Here is a 19,593-nt window from a genome sequence, read left to right on the forward strand (position 1 = left end):
CCTGCGGAGGAATGGGATTTGCCACTTTTGAAAGCCTCACGCTTAAGTGGGGGCATTAACTTTCCCCTTGAGACCAGGCCTCTTCTGTTTTCCTGTACTCCGAGTAACAAATTTCTCCAGAATTTACAGCTCTGAACAGCTTAATACCGCTTGACTAATCTCTAAATACACATTTTTCAGGTACACACAATATATGGTGACAGTTAACATTTTAATTTAAATTTAGCAACTACTGTAGCTCCTAGCAGCCGAGCAAGTCACATAGGCTTCATTCAGCTCCTAACCGGCTTGATCCTTGCAGCAAATATCTTTATTTAACAATCATTAAAAGGGCCATATTTATGTCAGCGAATTCCCCACGTGTGCACAGAAGTGTGCTTTGTGTTAGGATTTAGGGCTGATGAGAATAGTAGAGGAATAATTCCTTCTAAATCATTTAAAAGTAAACCGATACATAGATTCAAGGAGGAGAACCCTCATACAGAGAGCTGAGTAAAGAATGTGCCAGTTATTAGGCCTAAAACGAAAGTTAGCAAAGTATAAACAGCATGGAGCCCCTTTGAAAATTGATGGAAACTTCTTGTGTCACATGAATATATGACGGTACATTAAGCCGGGGTTCACACCATAATACGCTGCGCACCGCACAGGAGCGCTGTGCGTCCCTGTTCACCGTTTCAGGGACGAATCAGGGCCGATTCTATGCCTGAATTCGGCCCTGAAACGCAGCCAAAGACGCACAGCGTTTTTGTGCAGTGTGCACCGCAGCCGCCCCGGAGATATGTGAACCGGCTCCATAGGGAGCCAGCCACATTCTCCTGCTATGCGAATTAGAGGTGCGGAAACGCACCTCTAATTCGCATAGGTGTGAACCCGGGCTCAAGCCCCATTCTGGAATACCTTTCACCCCCTGCCCACCCCTTCCTCTCCCTCTAACTGAAACTATCCCCTTTTTTAACTTACTTGAAACAGTGATGACTTCACCAGCCCAGGTCTTCTTCTCTTCTGTTTACTTCTTGGAAGGGCCCTTCTTCGCAAAATCCAAACTTTTGGTTGGATGGTTGCTGGTAGGGTCATCACAGGGGGCCAGAAGGGGACCGGTGGTCTCAGGGCGCCATCACAGTCCACCGGAACAAACAGTGAGGGACCTGAATGGGGTACTTAGGAGAGTATATCTGCCATCACCAGGTAAATGGGTAATTGGAGTATCAGGATAGGTTAGAGCAGGGTGGGAGGGAGGTGTTGTAAAAAAAAAATGCAACTGTGTGCATTGCATGTGGTTGTGAGACACTTGCAGAGCAGCCTTATTCACTTGAATGGGTTGTGATTGGCAAGCAGTAGCACCGGCTGAAAGCGACAGGGGGTATAAGTCTTGCTGCAAAGCATGGCATCATGGCTGTGGCAAGTATACACCCCTGTGTCTGCAGCTAAAATAGGAATGGTTGGGGGTAGTAAAACCGCATGCATGCAGTCTGTACTCCCCACTGTATGTGGCCTTGACCGAAGCGGCAATACAGTACAGGAAGGCAGTCATGAGGAACTCAGTTCTTCTATGATTTTCTGCGGTCACCAGGGGAACAGATGTCTGATTGGATGCTACTGCCCCACGTGACCTCGGTGGCCATCTTGGGTCTGGGCAGTGTCCATCTAAGACTCTGGCTCCCGGGTTTGGAGCGCTTTGTGAGAGTGGCCAGTGTAGGGACAGGTTCCCCATCTTGAAGGGACAATGCATAGTGGGAGGGAGAGGTTACAGAGGTTTAGGGAAAGTGCAGGCACTACACTATTTCGATGTAGGAAGCCTCTCATTTGGTCGTGGACCGGCAAGGCTGCATTTGGCATTATTTCAGGATACGCTCCTCTGCTACAGTTTCATTAGTGGCTCCAGTCGGCTGGGCCTACCCACTGGGCCTAGTTGTGCATTGTTGGAACTTTCCTAATACATTGTTCTATTTTATCCTGGCCTCTGTGTGATCTCTGCTGGCTGACACACAACTCTGCATCCTACCCACAAGCGACACAACTGCCTGGGTTTTTTCACCCCACCCCCCCCCCCGACCGCTAGTGTGAATGAGCCCTTATAGTGTATAGTATGGAAATCATCCACAGACTAGAAAAGCCTGTCACCTGCCATCATTCGGCAGAAAAGGACCCTTGCTTTCTGTGTAGAAGCAGTGGTCTCTCTGCTAAGGTCTGACTTGCCCCTTGCTAAACCAGTCTTTTAGTTTTGTAATCAGCAACGTCCATCTTTCCTTCCGATTGAAGAGCAAGTGGTGCCTCCAAACATTAGAGGCCAGTGTATAAATGACCCCTTATACTGGCGGCAAGTGAAAAACAATCCTTTTGCATTAGTGGTCGTTCAATTCCCAATTGCCCACAGCTCAAAGAAACCCCTAGCAACTTGAAGAGAAACCCTGCTTGTGAGAGACTACTATAGAGAGTTTGTATATTTTGTCACTTGTCTGGGTTTCCACTGGGTGCTTTACTAACCTCCCAAAAAACCTACTGACAGGTTTATAAGGTTCTGATCAGATTGATTTTAAAGTCAAATTGGGTTTTAAGTGCAACAATGGGTTAAAATGAAATCATTGCACCGATCCTTAGGAATGAGCTGATGTTTATTCAAAGCATAAAGCCCATGAAACGCTGGGCCCTTAATGTATCTTAAAGGCGATTATGCTTTTTGTCAAGTCGAAGAGATGTATACACATATGTGCTATCCCTGCAACTACTTATCCTTAATTTCATGAATGAAGTACAGTAAATTAATGAAATGACTGAGCTGACTTTTAAGTAAAGTCCACACTAAGCTGAAAAAAATCCAATGTTGTTTTAAAGACGGCTAAACAATTCTAAACGCACATACCTGAATCATTAACTCAGCCAAGTGTGCGTGTTGTAACTGAATGCGGGGTGATACATTGCAAACATATGGATGGAGGGAAATCTTACTTGTGAACAATAAAAAACAATTTAACTACTGAGCATTTCACAGTAGACAAGTCATGCTAAGAGCTTTATATAGAAGGAAAGGATTATGCTAATACTTTGAAAAAGCTGAAGCATATGTTTTTAGAAAGTCGTTCTTTTTAACCCAGTTTGCACGCTGAATTGCTGCTTTCTGATTGTTCTGCAGTCATTTTATTATTATTCCAAAATAAATTTGAAATGTTTGAGAAGATTTAGAAAGGCCAGAAAACCTTTAAAGAAGAATTCCAGGTATGCCATTTTTTGCATAGTTACATCATACCCCCCAACTTTTTGAGATGGGAATGAGGGACACCTATCAGCAAAAGTATGCAGGCATAGGACACACCCCTTGCCACACCCCCTTAAAGGAGAATTGTACAAAAAAAACAAGTGCTTTTTTTACCACTACTATTCCTTTATATTGGCTTTTGGAATTTACAAATGCAGCAATTTAGAAATCAGATGAAAGGTTTATCGCTGGGAAAACACTTTTTGATAGATAAAAAGTGCATTTTATATAAAATTATATAGATCAGACCAAAATGAGGGACAAATGAGGGGGAAAGAGGGACAGAGGGACATTGCTCCAAATCAGGGACAGTCCCTCGAAATCAGGGACATTTGGGAGCTATAGTTACATTGGTCCAGCTATGTATATGCCATACCTGGCCAATGCCACTGGAAGCTGGAAATCACTGTAATAGACATTGGGGTTTATTTACTAAAGCTGGAGAGTGCAAAATCAGGCTCACTTCTGCATAGAAACCAAGGTCGGCCATTCACACGGGCACCATTCAGTGATCACTTTGCATTTTCTCAATGAATGCAAGGCATTCTCTGAATGGATGAGGTAAATAGTTTGACCTCACTGCCCCGTCTCTCTACCTTGTCCAATTTAGAGAATGCTGCTGTGATCGGAGGAGGATGATGCACTCACGCTGGGCTCTTAGCTGCTAAGATTTCTTCTTGGGTGTCAGTTTGATGGCCAGCATGGTGTTCTTTGAGCCCTCCTCCCCTTCCCTACGTTATATCTTGTAGGTGTCTTTTTTGGCTCCAGTTCCCAGGTCCGAAGATTCCTGTGGACCCCAGCCCATGCACAGACGTTGCGCCCTAATTTGGGCGTGACGTGTTTCAGCATTTAGGGGGATGGTGCCCTTTACATGAACCTCTTATAGCATTCCACCTACTTATATTGGATCTTCTAGACTTGCACACGGCCTGGGATACCACAGTAGAGCTGATTATTTGCTTTGAATCTCTTTGTAATACTTGCATTGGATGATAATTCTCACTTGTCAAACCTTGACGAAGGACTTTCCGAAACGCGTCGGTTTAGTGAGACCTACCTTATCTCATGCTTTTTGTCCGTCTTTTGAGACATTCTTTGTCCCCTATATGCTTTTCTCGATGCAATTGTTCTTATGTATTTTTCATGTTTGATTTGAATATGTCACTTGGTGTATTTTTGTATCATGTTTTTGTATTCTGTAATAAAATATCTTTTTTATCAACTATGAACCTTTTTTGGTAATGCCTTTAAAATCCCACCTCAGGGGAACCAATTGTTCGAATTTAGAGAATGCTTTGCATTTATTGCAAAAGTGATCGCTGAATGGCGCCCGTGCTGAATGACCAACCTTCTGTGTTCAGAATGCAGCAAGGCAGCAGTGACGCCCGTCCATACGGGGCGCAGGGGCGCTGCCCCCCTAATCCATGCGTCCAGCCCCCTAATCTACATGTGGGGCACCGGACGCATGGATTCCGATGGTTTTTTTTTTATTTTTATTTTTTAGAAGCACATGATTAGAGCCAGTGCCCACCAAGTTGTGTGACAATAGTGGATTAATTCGCTATTGTCTTCCTGAATCACCTTCCAGCCAATCAGGAAGTGGGTCCTGAGACCCGTCTCCCAATTGGCCAAGAGGAGAAGCGATGCTATTGGCCACCTAATAGGAGAAGGGAGGAGGAGGGAGGAGACACACGGTGGAAGCCGCCGTGATGCCAAAGAGGAGGAGACGCAGGGGAAGCTGCCGCTCACCACCCAGAGGAAGTGCTGCCCACGACCTAGATGGGGTAAATGCAGGGCTGATGACTGGGGGGTGGCTGTGGGTGCATTGTTTGCTGCCCCCCAAAAAAATATAGATACCACCAGCTGCCACAGCAAGGCAGCCACTCGACATGGGATCCAGAAGCTAGTGAAGCCTATTACAGTGATTTCCAGCTATTAGGATGCCACAGGTATGGTATATTCATAGAGGTGAATCTTGTATTCTTGTACGTCTCAGCAAGGTGTATATGAATCTGTCGCAAGTATCTCTACTGCGAAGTGGTAACATTTTAGGCCCCATTCACATCTAGCGTTTGAAAATTTGTAAAAATTGGCGTGATTCTGCCTGTGTTTCCAAAATGCACTGAAATTACAGCAAAATGTGCAATGGGCATTTGGGTGCCATTCATTCTTAATGGCACCCCAAATGTTGTGTGATTTTGCCATGATTGTGAAACGAATGTGAAAAAATGCGCCTGGCTCAGGGCCAAGATTAGGTCCTTCAGCTTCTTTGACATGACAAAAGTGCATAGGGCCACCCATTCAAGTAAATTGGCTTCTCTATGCATGACACGTGAAAATGTTCAAATCACGCAAAAAAAAAAAAAAAACTCTGAGTGGGAATCCATGTTCCCGGTATGCGAGATGTGGCAAAGAAGCTATTTGGAGAGGGTGGGAGAGTAATAGAAACATATCCATTATCATTTCCAGAGGAACTTAACCTCTTCACGTCAGTGTAGGCACATCCACACAGAGAGTGGGTATTAACACTGATTGTACTCATGTATGTGTCAGCCTGCTTCACATTTCTGTGTTGAGATGATGCTCACTGCAGAGTAATAGAGCTATCGCTAAAAGCTGCCAGTCACCATTTACAATAAAAATGTAAAGCCTAAGTTTGGTTTAAAAAAAAGCATAAGAAATGGTAACTACATTGAATGAGAAGTTTCCCTTGTGCTAGTGCTGGCTGTCTAGTTAAAAACTATCCCCCCACCCCCCATCGCAGCAGTAATCTTACAGTGCTGCAGGGGTTAATACAGCCACTGGATCTCTTATAGACACCCCTTTCCACCCCCTCCTTGATTGATAGAAGCCGTATTAAACCTTCCATCAATGAAAAGCCCTCTATGAATAGAGGACAGGTGGATGAATGAATGGTCTGCCTCCTCCATTCATTGATAGAAGCTGCAGTGAAGGGAGGAGGGGGACGGAAAGGGTGGATATAGTCAACACTTCTGAAGGGTTTCTATTCACATTTACTCTTATGAAAGAAGAACATCCAACCTGGAAGGGAAATAACTGATTTTGCCTCCATTTATACAGAATGAATGTACCCTGTTTCCCCGAAAATAAGACCGAGCGTGATTGTCAGTGATGGCTGCAATATAAGCCCTACCCCCCAAACAAGCCCTACCCTGTTTCCATGAAAATAAGCCCTACCCTAAAAATAAGACCTACAAGGACTTTAACTAGGTCTTATTTGGGGGGTAGGGCTTATATTGCAGCCATCACCGACAATCACGCTAGGTCTTATTTTGGGGGAAACAGGGTATATGGACTAATAGCCAAAGCCCCCAACTGTCCCTGATTACGAGGGACTGTCCCTGATTTGGAGCAATGTCCCTCTGTCCCTCTTTCCTCCTCATTTGTCCCTCATTTTGGTCTGATCTATATAGATGTATATAAAATGCCATTTTTATATATCAAAAAGTGTTTTCCAGTACTAAACCTTCCATTTGATTTCTAAATTGCTGCATTTGTAAATTCCAAAAGCCAATATAAAGGAATAGTAGTGGTAAAAAAAAGTTCTTGTGGGTTTAACCAATCTTGTTTTTTTGTACAAGTCTCCTTTAAGGGGGCGTGTCCTTTTACCTGCATGCTTTTCCTGATAGGTGTCCCTCATTCCCATCTCAAAAAGTTGTGAGGTATGTAATAGCTCTTCCAATGTTTTCTTAATACGCCTCTTTATGTTGCTTTACATACTGTTAAACACAGCTTTTGGAATTCATAAAGTGTGTCGTAGATACTCTAGAAAAAAAAATAGATATTCTGGTCCCTTAAAGCAGATTAAACAGCACAGCGCTTGTGCTGTGTAATCTGCCCCCCCCCCCCCCCCCCCCACCTAAACTGTAAAAAAACCTCCCTGAACCTGCCACTTCCTGTATGCCCTCTCTATACTGACCACAAAAATCAGGGCTCCTGAGCCCTGACCACTGTGGTCAGAGTGTGTCCCTCTGTCATACACAGCCCTGCTCTGGTCTCATCTCTCCCCCTCATCTCCTCTTCCATCCCTGTCAGTTCTTTGCTGTGTGTCTCCGTCCCTCCCCGCCCCCACCACTATTAGTACATATTGAATGGTCACTCGCAGCCCCTCCAATATATTAAGGCAGAGCACACTGTATATATCGTTTCCAAAAACGAGCGTTGTAAATAGCTATTTAGCGCTATCTACAGGCCGGTCATGTGACTCGCGCTCGCTGTACAACTCTGAGATAAAGCATCTGCAGGAGAAGCTGAGCGGCAACGTGATCTCCTGCAGAAGACATCCATCGGAGCTGAAAAGCAGCCGTGGGTCATGTGACCGTCCTGGAGATATCTCTAAAAAGGTATTTACAACGCTCGTTTTTGGAAAAAATATATACAGCGTGCTCTGCCTTAATATATTGAAGGGGCTGCGAGTGACTACTAAGTAAGCACTAACAAACACTTGAAGTGAAAAGTTTTTCATAAGATTCAAACCAAAATTGTTCCAAACTGCTTCACAAACACAGGCCAAAAAATGTTTACACAAACCATAATGATAGTGTTTACCTGTAGGCAGTTCCTAGGATGATGTACCTATAGGCAGGTTGCCTACTGTGTTTAGTTAGCTAGGTGGACTGCCCAAGCAAAGGGGGAAAGGGGTAAAGTGTTACTAAACCCACAATAGTAAAATCAGTCCGTATATGCAGTAAAGCATGCTTGTTATACTCACTGTGGAACCTGAGGGGTTAATCCTTTGCATTGCGTATGAAGGCTGTTTGATCCTGTCTTCTCTGATCCTTCCCTTCTTCCAATGTCTCCAAAAAATAACCTATTTACAGAGCCAGGGGACGGGCTGCCCATGCTCAGTTTGGTGTGCATTGCTAGAGATTTTTTTTATTTTTCTTGGGAGGGTGCATGTGATCAGCATAGGGCCAATCAGCACCGTCCAGACATATCCAGACAGAAGATCAGGGGAGAATGAAAACTCCTCCTACAAGCTTTATACTGCTATATTCTGCTGATGAGAAAATGTATTTATCAGTTTATATTTTCTAAAAATTATTCGCATTTCTATGTTCAGTGTACTGTGGGAGACCAGATATAGTAAATACAGGTTCTGGGTTTAGTAACACTTTAATGTTTTTTCCACCGTCCCTGGTTAGGATTTCGGACTTTTTGGGGTCTGGTCTGCCTTTCCATGCTAGATAAAAGGGGAGAGGTTAGGGTCCCAGGATTGTGGGCAACAGAACGGTTACAATTGAAGAAGCTTGCTGGAACTTCTGGTCCAACTCAGGAATTCTGACTCATCGGGACCCCATAACAATGGAGACCTCCACTCTGGATTTTGCAGCTATGGACTTCACCCGCAAGGACTTTACCTGTGCAGGTACACTGGAGCATCCGCAGTTAGAATTAGATAGGGAAAGGACGTTTTACCCGGTTACATGTGTCATGTTATGATTTCTGTAAAAGTTGTCACAACTGCTTTGAGTCTGGTCTGAAGTTATTCAAGGGGTGCATGTTGGGTCTTGGCGTATTCCTAAAGAACCTGGATCTGTAAAAGCATTATGGGGTATGTGTAACAATACTATAAAGGGTCAACTCAGCAAGGCAAGGAAGAGGAGGTAGTTGCCATAGGTAACCAAAAGGAAGAACAGCAACCAATTGTTTGGTGTGGTACCTGTTTAGGTACGCTGGGCTGGTGGAGTAGGCATTCCCTCCGAATGCAAACATACATCGGTTACAAGTGTGTAGTACAATGGGACAGCACATCTCACAGAGGGACCCTGTACATTACTACTGCACACAAATGGCTCATCTCTGAGTTGGGGACTGCCTTAATGTTTGATTCTTCACATGACCGCAGCTTCCGCCTGGTCCCAGGCATTGGTGAGCAATGAGCATGCGCTCTGTGCAAAGTATACCTCCATGTGCACAATAGACCCTGCCCTCATACTCAGCAATGTGGGGCACCCTATTTATCAGGTCTTCCGTCAAGATGGCAGGAGTTTAGCGTCCAATCAAACAACTGTCCTCCCCAAGATGGTGCTGGAGCCCACAAGAGGAGACAATTCCGCTTATCGAATTTCCTTTCACCTGGAAAAGCAGTGCAATGCCACCTACAGGCTGGAGGATTATGCAGTCCGCACCTACCTACATACCAGTCTGTCATAAGGATCATTGGTGAAGAAGAACATTAATCATGGTCATCCAATCAGGTGCTCTTGATAATGCACACCTGTCAACCTTACAGATGACTCATTGTCTTTATTAATGCCTTCAGAACATACTAAAGGACGGACTTGGAATGATCACAAGTCTGAACCAACAGTAAGGCTTTACTTAGGTTTCAAATATATTATATTTCTGCCAACTTGGATCACGATCCTCGCACCTTCTCATGTTCTAAAACAGATTCTAAAGCATTGGAAGCTTATTACACACAGCAGCAACACACTAATATAGACGGGTCATGGAGCCCCATATCACTTTCACACCTTAGTCACTTGCCAAAGCTGCCTTGTGAACGATCCAAGCATGTCGCCGTGCCACTACCTTCTACTCAAATATTCTACAAAAAGTGCAGCTATGCCAAAAACTCAAGGAGACTCTATTACTTTAAATAACTTCAAGAAAAATGAAGCTCTGTTCTCCTGCAGGCAAGTGTGAAGCAGGACGCGTTTTGATCCACCGTATCTGTGCCATGCATTCACCCAGCGCAAAACCCGAAAGCATGAATCTTAACCACAGTAAAATCATGCGGCTCTCAACAAGCTCGTAAGTCCTTTTAAATTATATGACTTAAAGGAGTAAAATATTTTTTTGGCGACCAAATACCTTGGCCCAGTCAAATCACAGCATCCCTTATAGAGATACATTGTATGGTGTTTGTATACTGTGGTTGGGGCTAAATTTAAAGATATTTTTTTTTTTTTGCTTTGTTTTCTCAAGGCCAAAAACACGAACTGCCCCTCCGAATACTATTGATTGTTCCTGTTTAATGCTGAGAAAAAAATAAATAAAAGAAAAACTTTGAGCCATTAAGCGCACTTTTTTGAATGTAAGTGTATAATATACAAAAAGAAAAAGAAAAACTTCCTGAATTTGAGATGTTTTTTTGATCTTGTTTTTTCAAACAGAAGAACAAGGAAAAACATAGAAAGTTTTTTATTTATTTATTTTTTTTATTACAGAACAATGATGAATATACTGTATAGCAAAATGCAGTACTGTAGCACCACCTACTGCTGAAATGTACCAATTACACGTTGCTATCTTAACATTGCAATTTTCTATACAATTTTAAGTTAAGCCAGTTGCCATTGCTGACCTTCTGATGAGAAATCTTGTTCCATATTAGCAGCACAGAAGGCAGAAACATGGAACAAGTCATTGGAACATGGTAACCAAGCTTCCAGCATTTTTAGAATCAGCATTAGCAGCCTGCATATATCTTCCTTAAAGTGACCCTTTTGTTCAGTTTAAATTATTAATAGTAATAGGCCAAATGCAGAGAGAACAATCTTTTCATTATGTCATGATTATCCAGAAAAGCCTCTTCTGCGCACCTCTCTGAAATAGTTTGTTACCGGAGCCTGTCTTTACCTACTTTATTGGGTAAGACCTGACAACTGCGATTTAACGGTCTGATGAGACGACTTCAGTGGCCAGTAATGTAACTCTCGTTAAGCAGGCAGATAGCAGGAGGTGGAACTCAGCCATTAAAGGCATATTAAAACTAAAGTGTATGTACTGTGCCCCCCTAAACTCTCATTGGTTTGAGTGAGATGATTGCTCTGCACTGTGTTCAGCATACTAGGCCCTAGGTTGAAAGAGGTGGGCTAGGGTACGCTTCTGTTGTAGTACAGCATGGTACACTTAGTACACGTTCATATTGACAAGCGGCTTTGAAATTGTGCGACTTCATCTGAATCAAAGCCACATGTCAGTTTGACTTGGAAGACATCTGTGCGGCTTCATGCTCAGATGTCTATCCAAGTTGCACCCAAAATTGCCAAAAGTAGTGCAGGAACTACTTTTTCAAATCGGTGCGGCCTCACAAAGTCAGCATCGCACCGATTTGAATAGAGCGATACAGCGAATAAGCTGCGATGTGTCCTGCGATTTGACCTGTCAAATCGCATGATAAGTCGCTCCAATGTGAACAGGGGCTTATGTACAGTATGTTTGTGAAATGGTGCCCAAATACAGAACTCTCATGGATCACCGAGCATTCATGGAGCACAGAAGCAGGGATCACTGTGATCTGGCTGACAAAGGTGGCGATAAAAGTGTGCTCATGCCCAGCACAATGTGACCACAAACCAGTGCGGTAGTCGGTAAAATCATAATTAGGCACAGTACAAGGCAACCATGCCAGGTATGAGTATGCCATAAGTTAGGGAAAGTCAGGCTAACAAGACAAATCTAAATCAGAGAGGAGCATGGAAGGGTCTTTCCTGGACATAAATGGCTTAGGTAGGCTTCCTAGGATCTCTGCATTTAGCCATAGTCTTTACTTTTAAAAGTTTATAAGAGAGTTCAGGTTAATTGGTTAAAGTGGAACTAAAGTTGGAAAAGTAAACATTGGGAAGATGTAGGATCTTTATTGCAGAAGAGACACACTTCCCTGTGTGCCAGGATGACTGCATTCCTACGCATGAGTGAGAGTAACATCCCATGCTGGCCAAACAAGACAGCGAAAGATTGGCACCTGTAATGCTGTGTACACGCGGCCGGACTTTTCGACCAAACTTGTCCGACGGAACAAATCCGTCAGACAATTCGACCGTGTGTGGGCTTCATCGGACCTGCAGCGGACCTTTTCTGTCGAAAATGTGACGGACTTTAGATTTAGAACATGTTTCAAATCTTTCTGACGGACTCGAGTCCAGTCGAAAAATCCGTTCGTCTGTATGCTAGTCCGACGGACGAAAACCGACGCTAGGGCAGCTATTGGCTACTGGCTATGAACTTCCTTATTCTAGTCCGGTCGTACGTCATCACGTTCGAATCCGTCGGACTTTGGTGTGATTGTGTGTAGACAAGTCCGATTCGTCGGAAGTCCGTCGAAAAGTCCAACGTGATTCAGTCCATCGAAAGTCCGGTCGTGTGTACACAGCATTAGATGTCGGAAGGAAGATGCCGTTGGGGGGACCTTACAGGCGTTGGACTTAAAGCTGCGTTTAGTTCTGCTTTAAGTACAAATATTACAGTACATACTGTTCCTTTTGGTTATCTGCTCATCAGATGATCGAATACCACTATTCCTCCCCCAAACACATCCATAAACATTTCCATTTGCACCAATTGAGCATATGTGGTTGGATATATTCCAGCCTCTTCCATCATGGCTCCTATGTCTGAGGAACAACAAGCTAATCAAGTAGAGAACAGCAGACCCCAAGCTATTTTGCAGAGATTCAACCCAATTCAGGGTCAAAGAAATCAGAAAGTTCTAAATGTTCTAAAATGATCCTATAAGATTGTACCGGTATCACCCATGTATTATAGGCATTATAGCATACTGTATTTGTTTAATGAAAACATAAAAAGTTGAGCATAGAGCTTACCAAAGGCCGCAGTTCAGGGTGAGTCAGGATATACCCATTGTTGGTAATAGCAAATGCATAACCGTGGATTCCCAACTGTAATAAGAATTAAACACAAAAAGGTTAGAAGCTTCTCATTGGCTTTAATTCAGAGATCAGAAAACATAGAAATCAGGAGTCTGTCAGTCCAATTCAGGAGCCAGGATTGTTTTCAGTAGCCAGCTCCATTAGCAACAACTAGAGGAAACCTCAAACTTTTGGCACCAGCCGTCTGGTCTTTAGCTCATGGGATTTGTCCAGCCCTGCTATAGGTCACCTGACATGATGTTGTAAAAGTATAAAAATGGAGGACCCCGATTCTCTTCCTCCACAGATATCACATAAGCCTATCGCCTACGTTTTTGGTTCATATGAGGAGCACCGCAAGGAGTCTTGAGGAGCATTCTCTCTAAGGAAGGCAAGTATTTTAGCCCTTACTGTTATCTCAGGAAGGTTCACTTCAACTCTATATAAAAACTTCATGTTTTTTTGGATATCTTCTGGCTACTCCACCCAATTCTTATTTTGATATGGGTTGGATATGAATGTAATGATTTCTGGCTAAATATAATAAATCTATGAAATAAATCAGAGACAACCTATTGTAAATCTGCATCACTGCTCTCCTGTGTTATCCTAAGTGTGCCCCTGGACACCTGATGTCCCTGTGCTCCCATGGCTATGGTCAGGAGTCGGTCAGTGTTGTATCTGGCCAAGTGATCACTTGAACGCAACCAGTAAGATTGATAAAAATCATTTTAAAAAGGCTTGGTATCTAAACTTTCAGGAGATCTGTACATCTTGAAAAATAATTTAGACACAAAGAAACAAAAGAAACTGGGGCATTTGTTCCATAATATATTTATACATTTATTCATACATACGGCCAACAAATAAATCTAAATTTGTGATATATTCGAACGATTTTTTTCATATGACTAAGACTGTTTTAGATCTTTATATTTATATACAGTGCTTGGGAAAAGTCCTGAAAAGGGATTAAAATGTATGTGTGTGTTATAACAATTAAAAAAATTAAAGTGACATTGAAACATGATGGCAGATGACAGCTGTCATTTTTCTGACAGAATTTGATTGGCTGCTTGGGCAACATTTTCAGTTTTCCTCCTATTTTATCAGAATATACTTCCAGTGCATTATGTCATAAGCAGTCTTCCATATTCAAAACAGCCAATCAGAACTCTGTATTATATGAATCCTGAATAATAATAATAATAATAATAATAATAATAATAATAATAAACTAGGACATTTGGTTGATATAATCTGATATATCTGTTCCCTTGGACCAGTGACTTTTACATTATTAATACTGCACTTGAGAAAAGTTAGTGAACTTTTAGGATTTCTTCATAATGTAATTTGATTTTCATAAAAAATGTAATATTATCAAATTGACTCCATTATGTGCAATACAGTACATTTAACTAAATGCCTTCTGTAGCTTTTCATTAGACCTTTGCAACAGACAAGAGGCATTTGGTCCATTTCTATGGATAACATGTTTTCTTTTTTTCTGGCGTGCTTGCTTGAAAGGCCTGATTCAGATCACATTATCACAATATTTTAATGGGACGGAGGTCAGGACTTTCTTTTGCCATTCTAAGATATGGATTTTATTTTTGTTTGAGCCAACTTGTTGCTGACGCCTATGGTATTGTGTTTTTAACACAGTTTAAAAAAATGTATCAATGGAAGTATTCCAGAATAAAAATGCTGTGTTGTGTTTTCTAAATAAGACTATACCCTATATTACCAAAAGTATTGGGACGCCTGCCTTTACACGCACATAAACTTTAATGGCATCCCAGTCTTAGTCCGTAGGGTTCAATACTGAGTTAGCCCACCCTTTGCAGCTATAACAGCTTTAACTCTTCTGGGAAGGCTGTCCACAAGGTTTAGGAGTGTGTCTATGGGAATGTTTGACCATTCTTCCAAAAGCACATTTGTTAGGTCAGGCACTGATGTTGGTTGAGAAGGCCTGGCTCGCAGTCTCTGCTCTAATTCATTCCAGAGGTGTTCTATAGGGTTGAGGTCAGGACTCTGTGCAGGCCAGTCAAGTTCCTCCACACCAAACTCGCTCATCCATGTCTTTATCAATCATTTGGCGGAGGGGAGATTATGGTGTGGGGTTGTTTTTCAGGGGTTGGGCTTTTTTATGCTCCCAACTTTGTGGGAACAGTTCGGGGATGGCCCCTTCGTGTTCCAACATGACTGCGCACCAGTGCACAAAGCAAGGTCCATAAAGACATGGATCAGCGAGTTTGGGGTGGAGGAACTTGACTGGCCTGCACAGAGTCCTGACCTCAACCCGATAGAACACCTTTAGGATGAATAAGAGCGAAGACTACGAGCCAAGCCTTCTCGTCCAACATCAGTGCCTGACTTCACAAATGGGCTTCTGGAAGAATGGTCAAACATTCCCATAGACACGCTCCTAAACCTTGTCGACAGCCTTCCCAGAAAAGTTGAAGCTGTTATAGCTGGCAAAGGGTGGGCCAACTCAATATTGAACCCTACGGGCTAAGACCGGGATGCCATTTAAGTTCAAGTGTTTGTAAAGGCAGGCGTCCCAATACTTTTGTTAATTTAGTGTATTTACTACTGTGCCTGAGAGAAAAGCAGAAGAAAACAAAAGTTTTACTTAGATATACACTTTAAAAATTAGTTTGTGCCCCTTCAAAAGTCAATCACTTCCACTTCTTTTCCAGTTGACCTAAATGTGCTCTTTCACTTACGTTGGGTATATGGGTATTAAGTTGGTATTCATTTGAGAAATTGTATTTATTCCAAAACCAAATGTTAAAAGCAAACTACATTTTGAATGATATTCACCAAGTCGTTGAGTGGATTAAGAATTTTGTACAAATTTGCATTAAAAAATCTGTAGTGTATACCCAGTTTAAGTTGCTTAAAACCAGGAGGAGGTTAAAGGAGAAAAAAAAACTCCTATGGGTGATCAATGTACATTGCAAGGATTTGATCACACTTTGTTGCAGATTCCTGTTTCTGCTCTGAAGAAAAAGCTGTTTGTTTGGTAATGTCAATGTGCAAAGTACCGTAAATCTGAATGGGAGTGACTATTTCGTCATGAATCAGTTGATGCATTTGCAATGTTTTAATGAGGAAAGTTGCAGTGTCTGCATCCCTTTAGACCCTTTGGTAGTCTCCCACCTAAAATTAAACTTTAGTTGCAGAGGATGCCTAAAATCTGACTACTAGCCCACTTTGGTGTGAATGGGGCCTAAAAGTGAAATGGGTTTGTTTACACAAGAACAATGAGTCTCCATCCACATCTGTGCATTTCCAAACGCATGGCAAGCCACGCATAAATTATACAGAGATTATACAATCAGAGCATAGTGTATGGCCAGCTTTATATAAGTACATAGGAGGGAGTGGATGGAGACACTCAGCTGTCAGGCCTCGTTCACATCTCTGCGCAGCAGGAACTCGCATTTCTGCATGTATTTTGGGCTTGTTTTTCCTGTGACCTTGATTTCACTGGGCTGCGCTACATCTGGCAAAGTAGCTCTTTGGACATTTTGCCATGTTGCAGGTTGAATGTCTTTTAGGCCCCTTTCACACTGGGGCGGTGGGGGCGTCAGCGGTACAACAGCGCTATTTTTAGCGCTGCTGTACCGTCGTTCTTGCAGCGGTATTCGGCCGCTAGCGGTGCGGTTTTAACCCCCGCTGGCGGCCGAAAAAGGGTTAAAATCCCTCGTACAGCGCGGCTATAACTGCGGTATTGCCGCGGTATAGCCGCGCTGTCCCATTGATTTCAATGGGCAGGAGCGGTTTAGGAGCAGTGAATACACCGCTCCTTCACCGCTCCAAAGAAGCGGTTTGCAGGACTTTTTTCACCGTCCTGCCAGCGCACCGCAGGACACCACTGAACAAACAGCGGAGGCTGTTTAGGGGCGGTTTGCAGGCGGTATTTTTAGCGCAATACCGCCTGCAAACCGCCTCAGTGTGAAAGGGGCCTTACTGTGCGTTTTTCTACATTTTACGCTTGCTTTTTCAAGTGGCTAAATGTGTGTTTGCTTCTGTGTTTGGTGGGCCATTAACAATGAATGACACGGAAAGTACAACTAGTTAATTTTAGGTGTATAAAGGTGGTCATACACTACATAGTTTTCTGATAACTGTGCGGTAGTGGGATGTATCAGGGATGGGGAGGAGACTGAGTATAGGGATGGGGTGGAGAACTTTGTCACATGGTGTGAGGTTAATCATCTGTACCTAAATGTGACAAAGACAAAGGAGCTGGTTGTGGATTTCAGAGGAAGCCACCAGTTACCCCAGTCTCTATCCGAGGAGTGGATGTGGAGGTAGTAGAGAGTTACAAGTATCTGGGGGTGCATATAGATAATAAGCTGGACTGGAGCAAGAACACTGAGGTGCTCTATAGGAAGGGCCAGAGCCGCCTCTACTTTAAAGGAGGCTTTTAACATCTACTAGACGATGCTAAAGATGTTTTATGAGTCTGTGGTGGCCAGCGCTCTCCTGTATGTAGTGGCAAGCTGGGGAAGCAGGCTTAGGGTGTCTGACACCAAGAAACTCAACAAACTGATTCGCAAGGCCGGTGATGTTGTTGGATTGGAATCTCTTACAACAGTGTTGGAGAAGAAGATTTTGTTCAAGTTATGTTCAATCTTGTGATTTAATTTCACCTGTTTGGACTGTTTTTTGTTTTTCCCCTCAAGGGTTATTTATTCACAATGTCACTTCACATATATGGACTTTTTAGTGATTTCAATTTATGAATTGTATTTATATTCATTTATTACTGTTTGCACCTAGCACTTTATTTTACATTGCACAGATAATGCGTTATACTTACTATTTGCATACTTGCACAATTTTTTAATATACATACATAATATGGATTAGCGCTGCACTTCATATTCTTATTATCCACTCAATTTGTCTGATTGTGGTGTTTGCAGCTTTTCCTAAATCTGTTGAGTAGTGCAGTGCAGTAAATTTAGATATGAAATGGAATGGTGGGTATTGCTGATGTGTTGCGGTCCAGTAGTAGTTTAATAACTTGAAGATTTACCCACCTTCATCAGTGGTGTCGGCAGGCGGGGGCTCACCGTGGCTGAAGCCCCGAGTGGGTCCCAAAAAGCCCCGAGTCTCGAGTTCTATTTTTAGCCCCAAGCGCCGCCGAGCAGGGACCGATCTTATCCCGAGCGCCGCCGAGTGCAGCCAAGTCACATAGCAGGTCCTGCCTTCTGGAGCCTGCAGCGCTGATGGACGTCCCACTGGTCCAATGGTGGGACCACGGGATGTGTGACGTCCATCATAGGCGCTGCAAGCTCCAGAAGGCGGGAATTACAATGCAGCCACCACTTGAGATCCCCGCTCGGCGCTCAGTTCTCCTGCTCTCCTCCTCTCCTCCAGATGCCTGCTGTGAAGATGGCTGTGCACTGCACACCACGGCTGACCTGCTGCTGCTGCAGGATACATGAAGTCTCCTAGTCAGGTAGGTCAGTGTGTGTCACTACTGTCAGTGTATGTAGGTCAGTGTATGTCAGGTAGGTAGGTCAGTGTATGTCAGGTAGGTAGGTCAGTGTATGTATGTTAGATAGGTCAGTGTATGTATGTTAGGTAGGTCAGTGTATGTATGTCAGGTAGGTAGGTCAGTGTATGTCAGGTAGGTAGGTCAGTGTATGTATGTCAGGTAGGTCAGTGTATGTATGTTAGGTAGGTCAGTGTATGTATGTCAGGTAGGTAGGTCAGTGTATGTATGTATGTCGTGTAGGTCAGTGTATGTCAGGTAGGTAGGTCAGTGTATGTATGTCGTGTAGGTCAGTGTATATCAGGTAGGCAGGTCAGTGTATGTCAGGTAGGTCAGTGCATATCAGGTAGGTAGGTCAGTGTATGTATGTCGTGTAGGTCAGTGTATATCAGGTAGGCAGGTCAGTGTGTGTATGTCAGGTAGGTGAGTTTAGTGGTCAGCATTGATGGGCACCGGTAAGCCAGGCAGCAACCAGCAAGTGAGATTACCCCCCCGCCACACACCCCAACGCCCAGCCAAAAAACCCAGCGTCACCGCAGTGATCCGGGCTAAAGTTAAGCACTGCCACTGTACTAACGACACTGGCTGGTAAGGGGTTAAACATCTAGGGCAATCAAAGTGTTAAATGTGTGCCTAACCAGTGTTTATGTGTACTGTGGGAGGTGCTTTTACTAGGGGATATATTGGATTTTATTACCTACTTTGCAGGGAAAAAGCATCTATTACTTCCCTGCTGACAGGACAGGATTCTGCCTTGTTTAAATTCATGACCATCACCAGGTGCTGGCGGTAATCCATTGGCCTGCACCTAGTGATCGACATCTGCTGTGTTTAATCACAGCACAGCCGAGATACTGACGGCGCGCGCTCCCTACCCGTAGGTGTCAGATCACATAATAGGTATGTGATTTGGCGCAGCCGATCCGCCTTGCCACCGTATATCTATGTTAGATAGAGTTGGGGTTAAACAACAGCAAAAATGGGGCAAGTGTTTTCATCTTCCTTATGCTTTCTATCAGTATAGCACCGGGGTAAGATCATCACAAAGAATATGCAATACTTTACATGTCTTTTATATAAAATATTTTCTACCCTTGGCTGTATTTCCTATGCATTTAAAGCAACAGCACGACAAATTGGCACTACTACCCTGAGCAGGTGATCTTGCACAAATAAGTATATACAGTATAACACAATCA

The 19,593-nt window shown here is 43.3% G+C and overlaps 1 protein-coding gene across 3 annotated transcripts in view; it reads right to left on the reverse strand.

Moving 5' to 3' along the window:
* The window catches only part of CACNA2D3 (calcium voltage-gated channel auxiliary subunit alpha2delta 3), a 1,508,837-nt gene that overhangs the window by 467,852 nt on the left and 1,021,392 nt on the right, over positions 1 to 19,593 (reverse strand). For all 3 annotated transcript variants that reach the window (XM_073592282.1, XM_073592284.1, XM_073592285.1), the window contains one exon: positions 12,832 to 12,906. In XM_073592282.1, the coding sequence (XP_073448383.1) occupies positions 12,832 to 12,906 (75 nt within the window). The remainder of the gene's footprint in view (positions 1 to 12,831; positions 12,907 to 19,593) is intronic.

Source organism: Aquarana catesbeiana, linkage group LG07, assembly GCF_042186555.1.
Source record: "Aquarana catesbeiana isolate 2022-GZ linkage group LG07, ASM4218655v1, whole genome shotgun sequence".
NCBI lineage: Eukaryota > Metazoa > Chordata > Amphibia > Anura > Ranidae > Aquarana > Aquarana catesbeiana.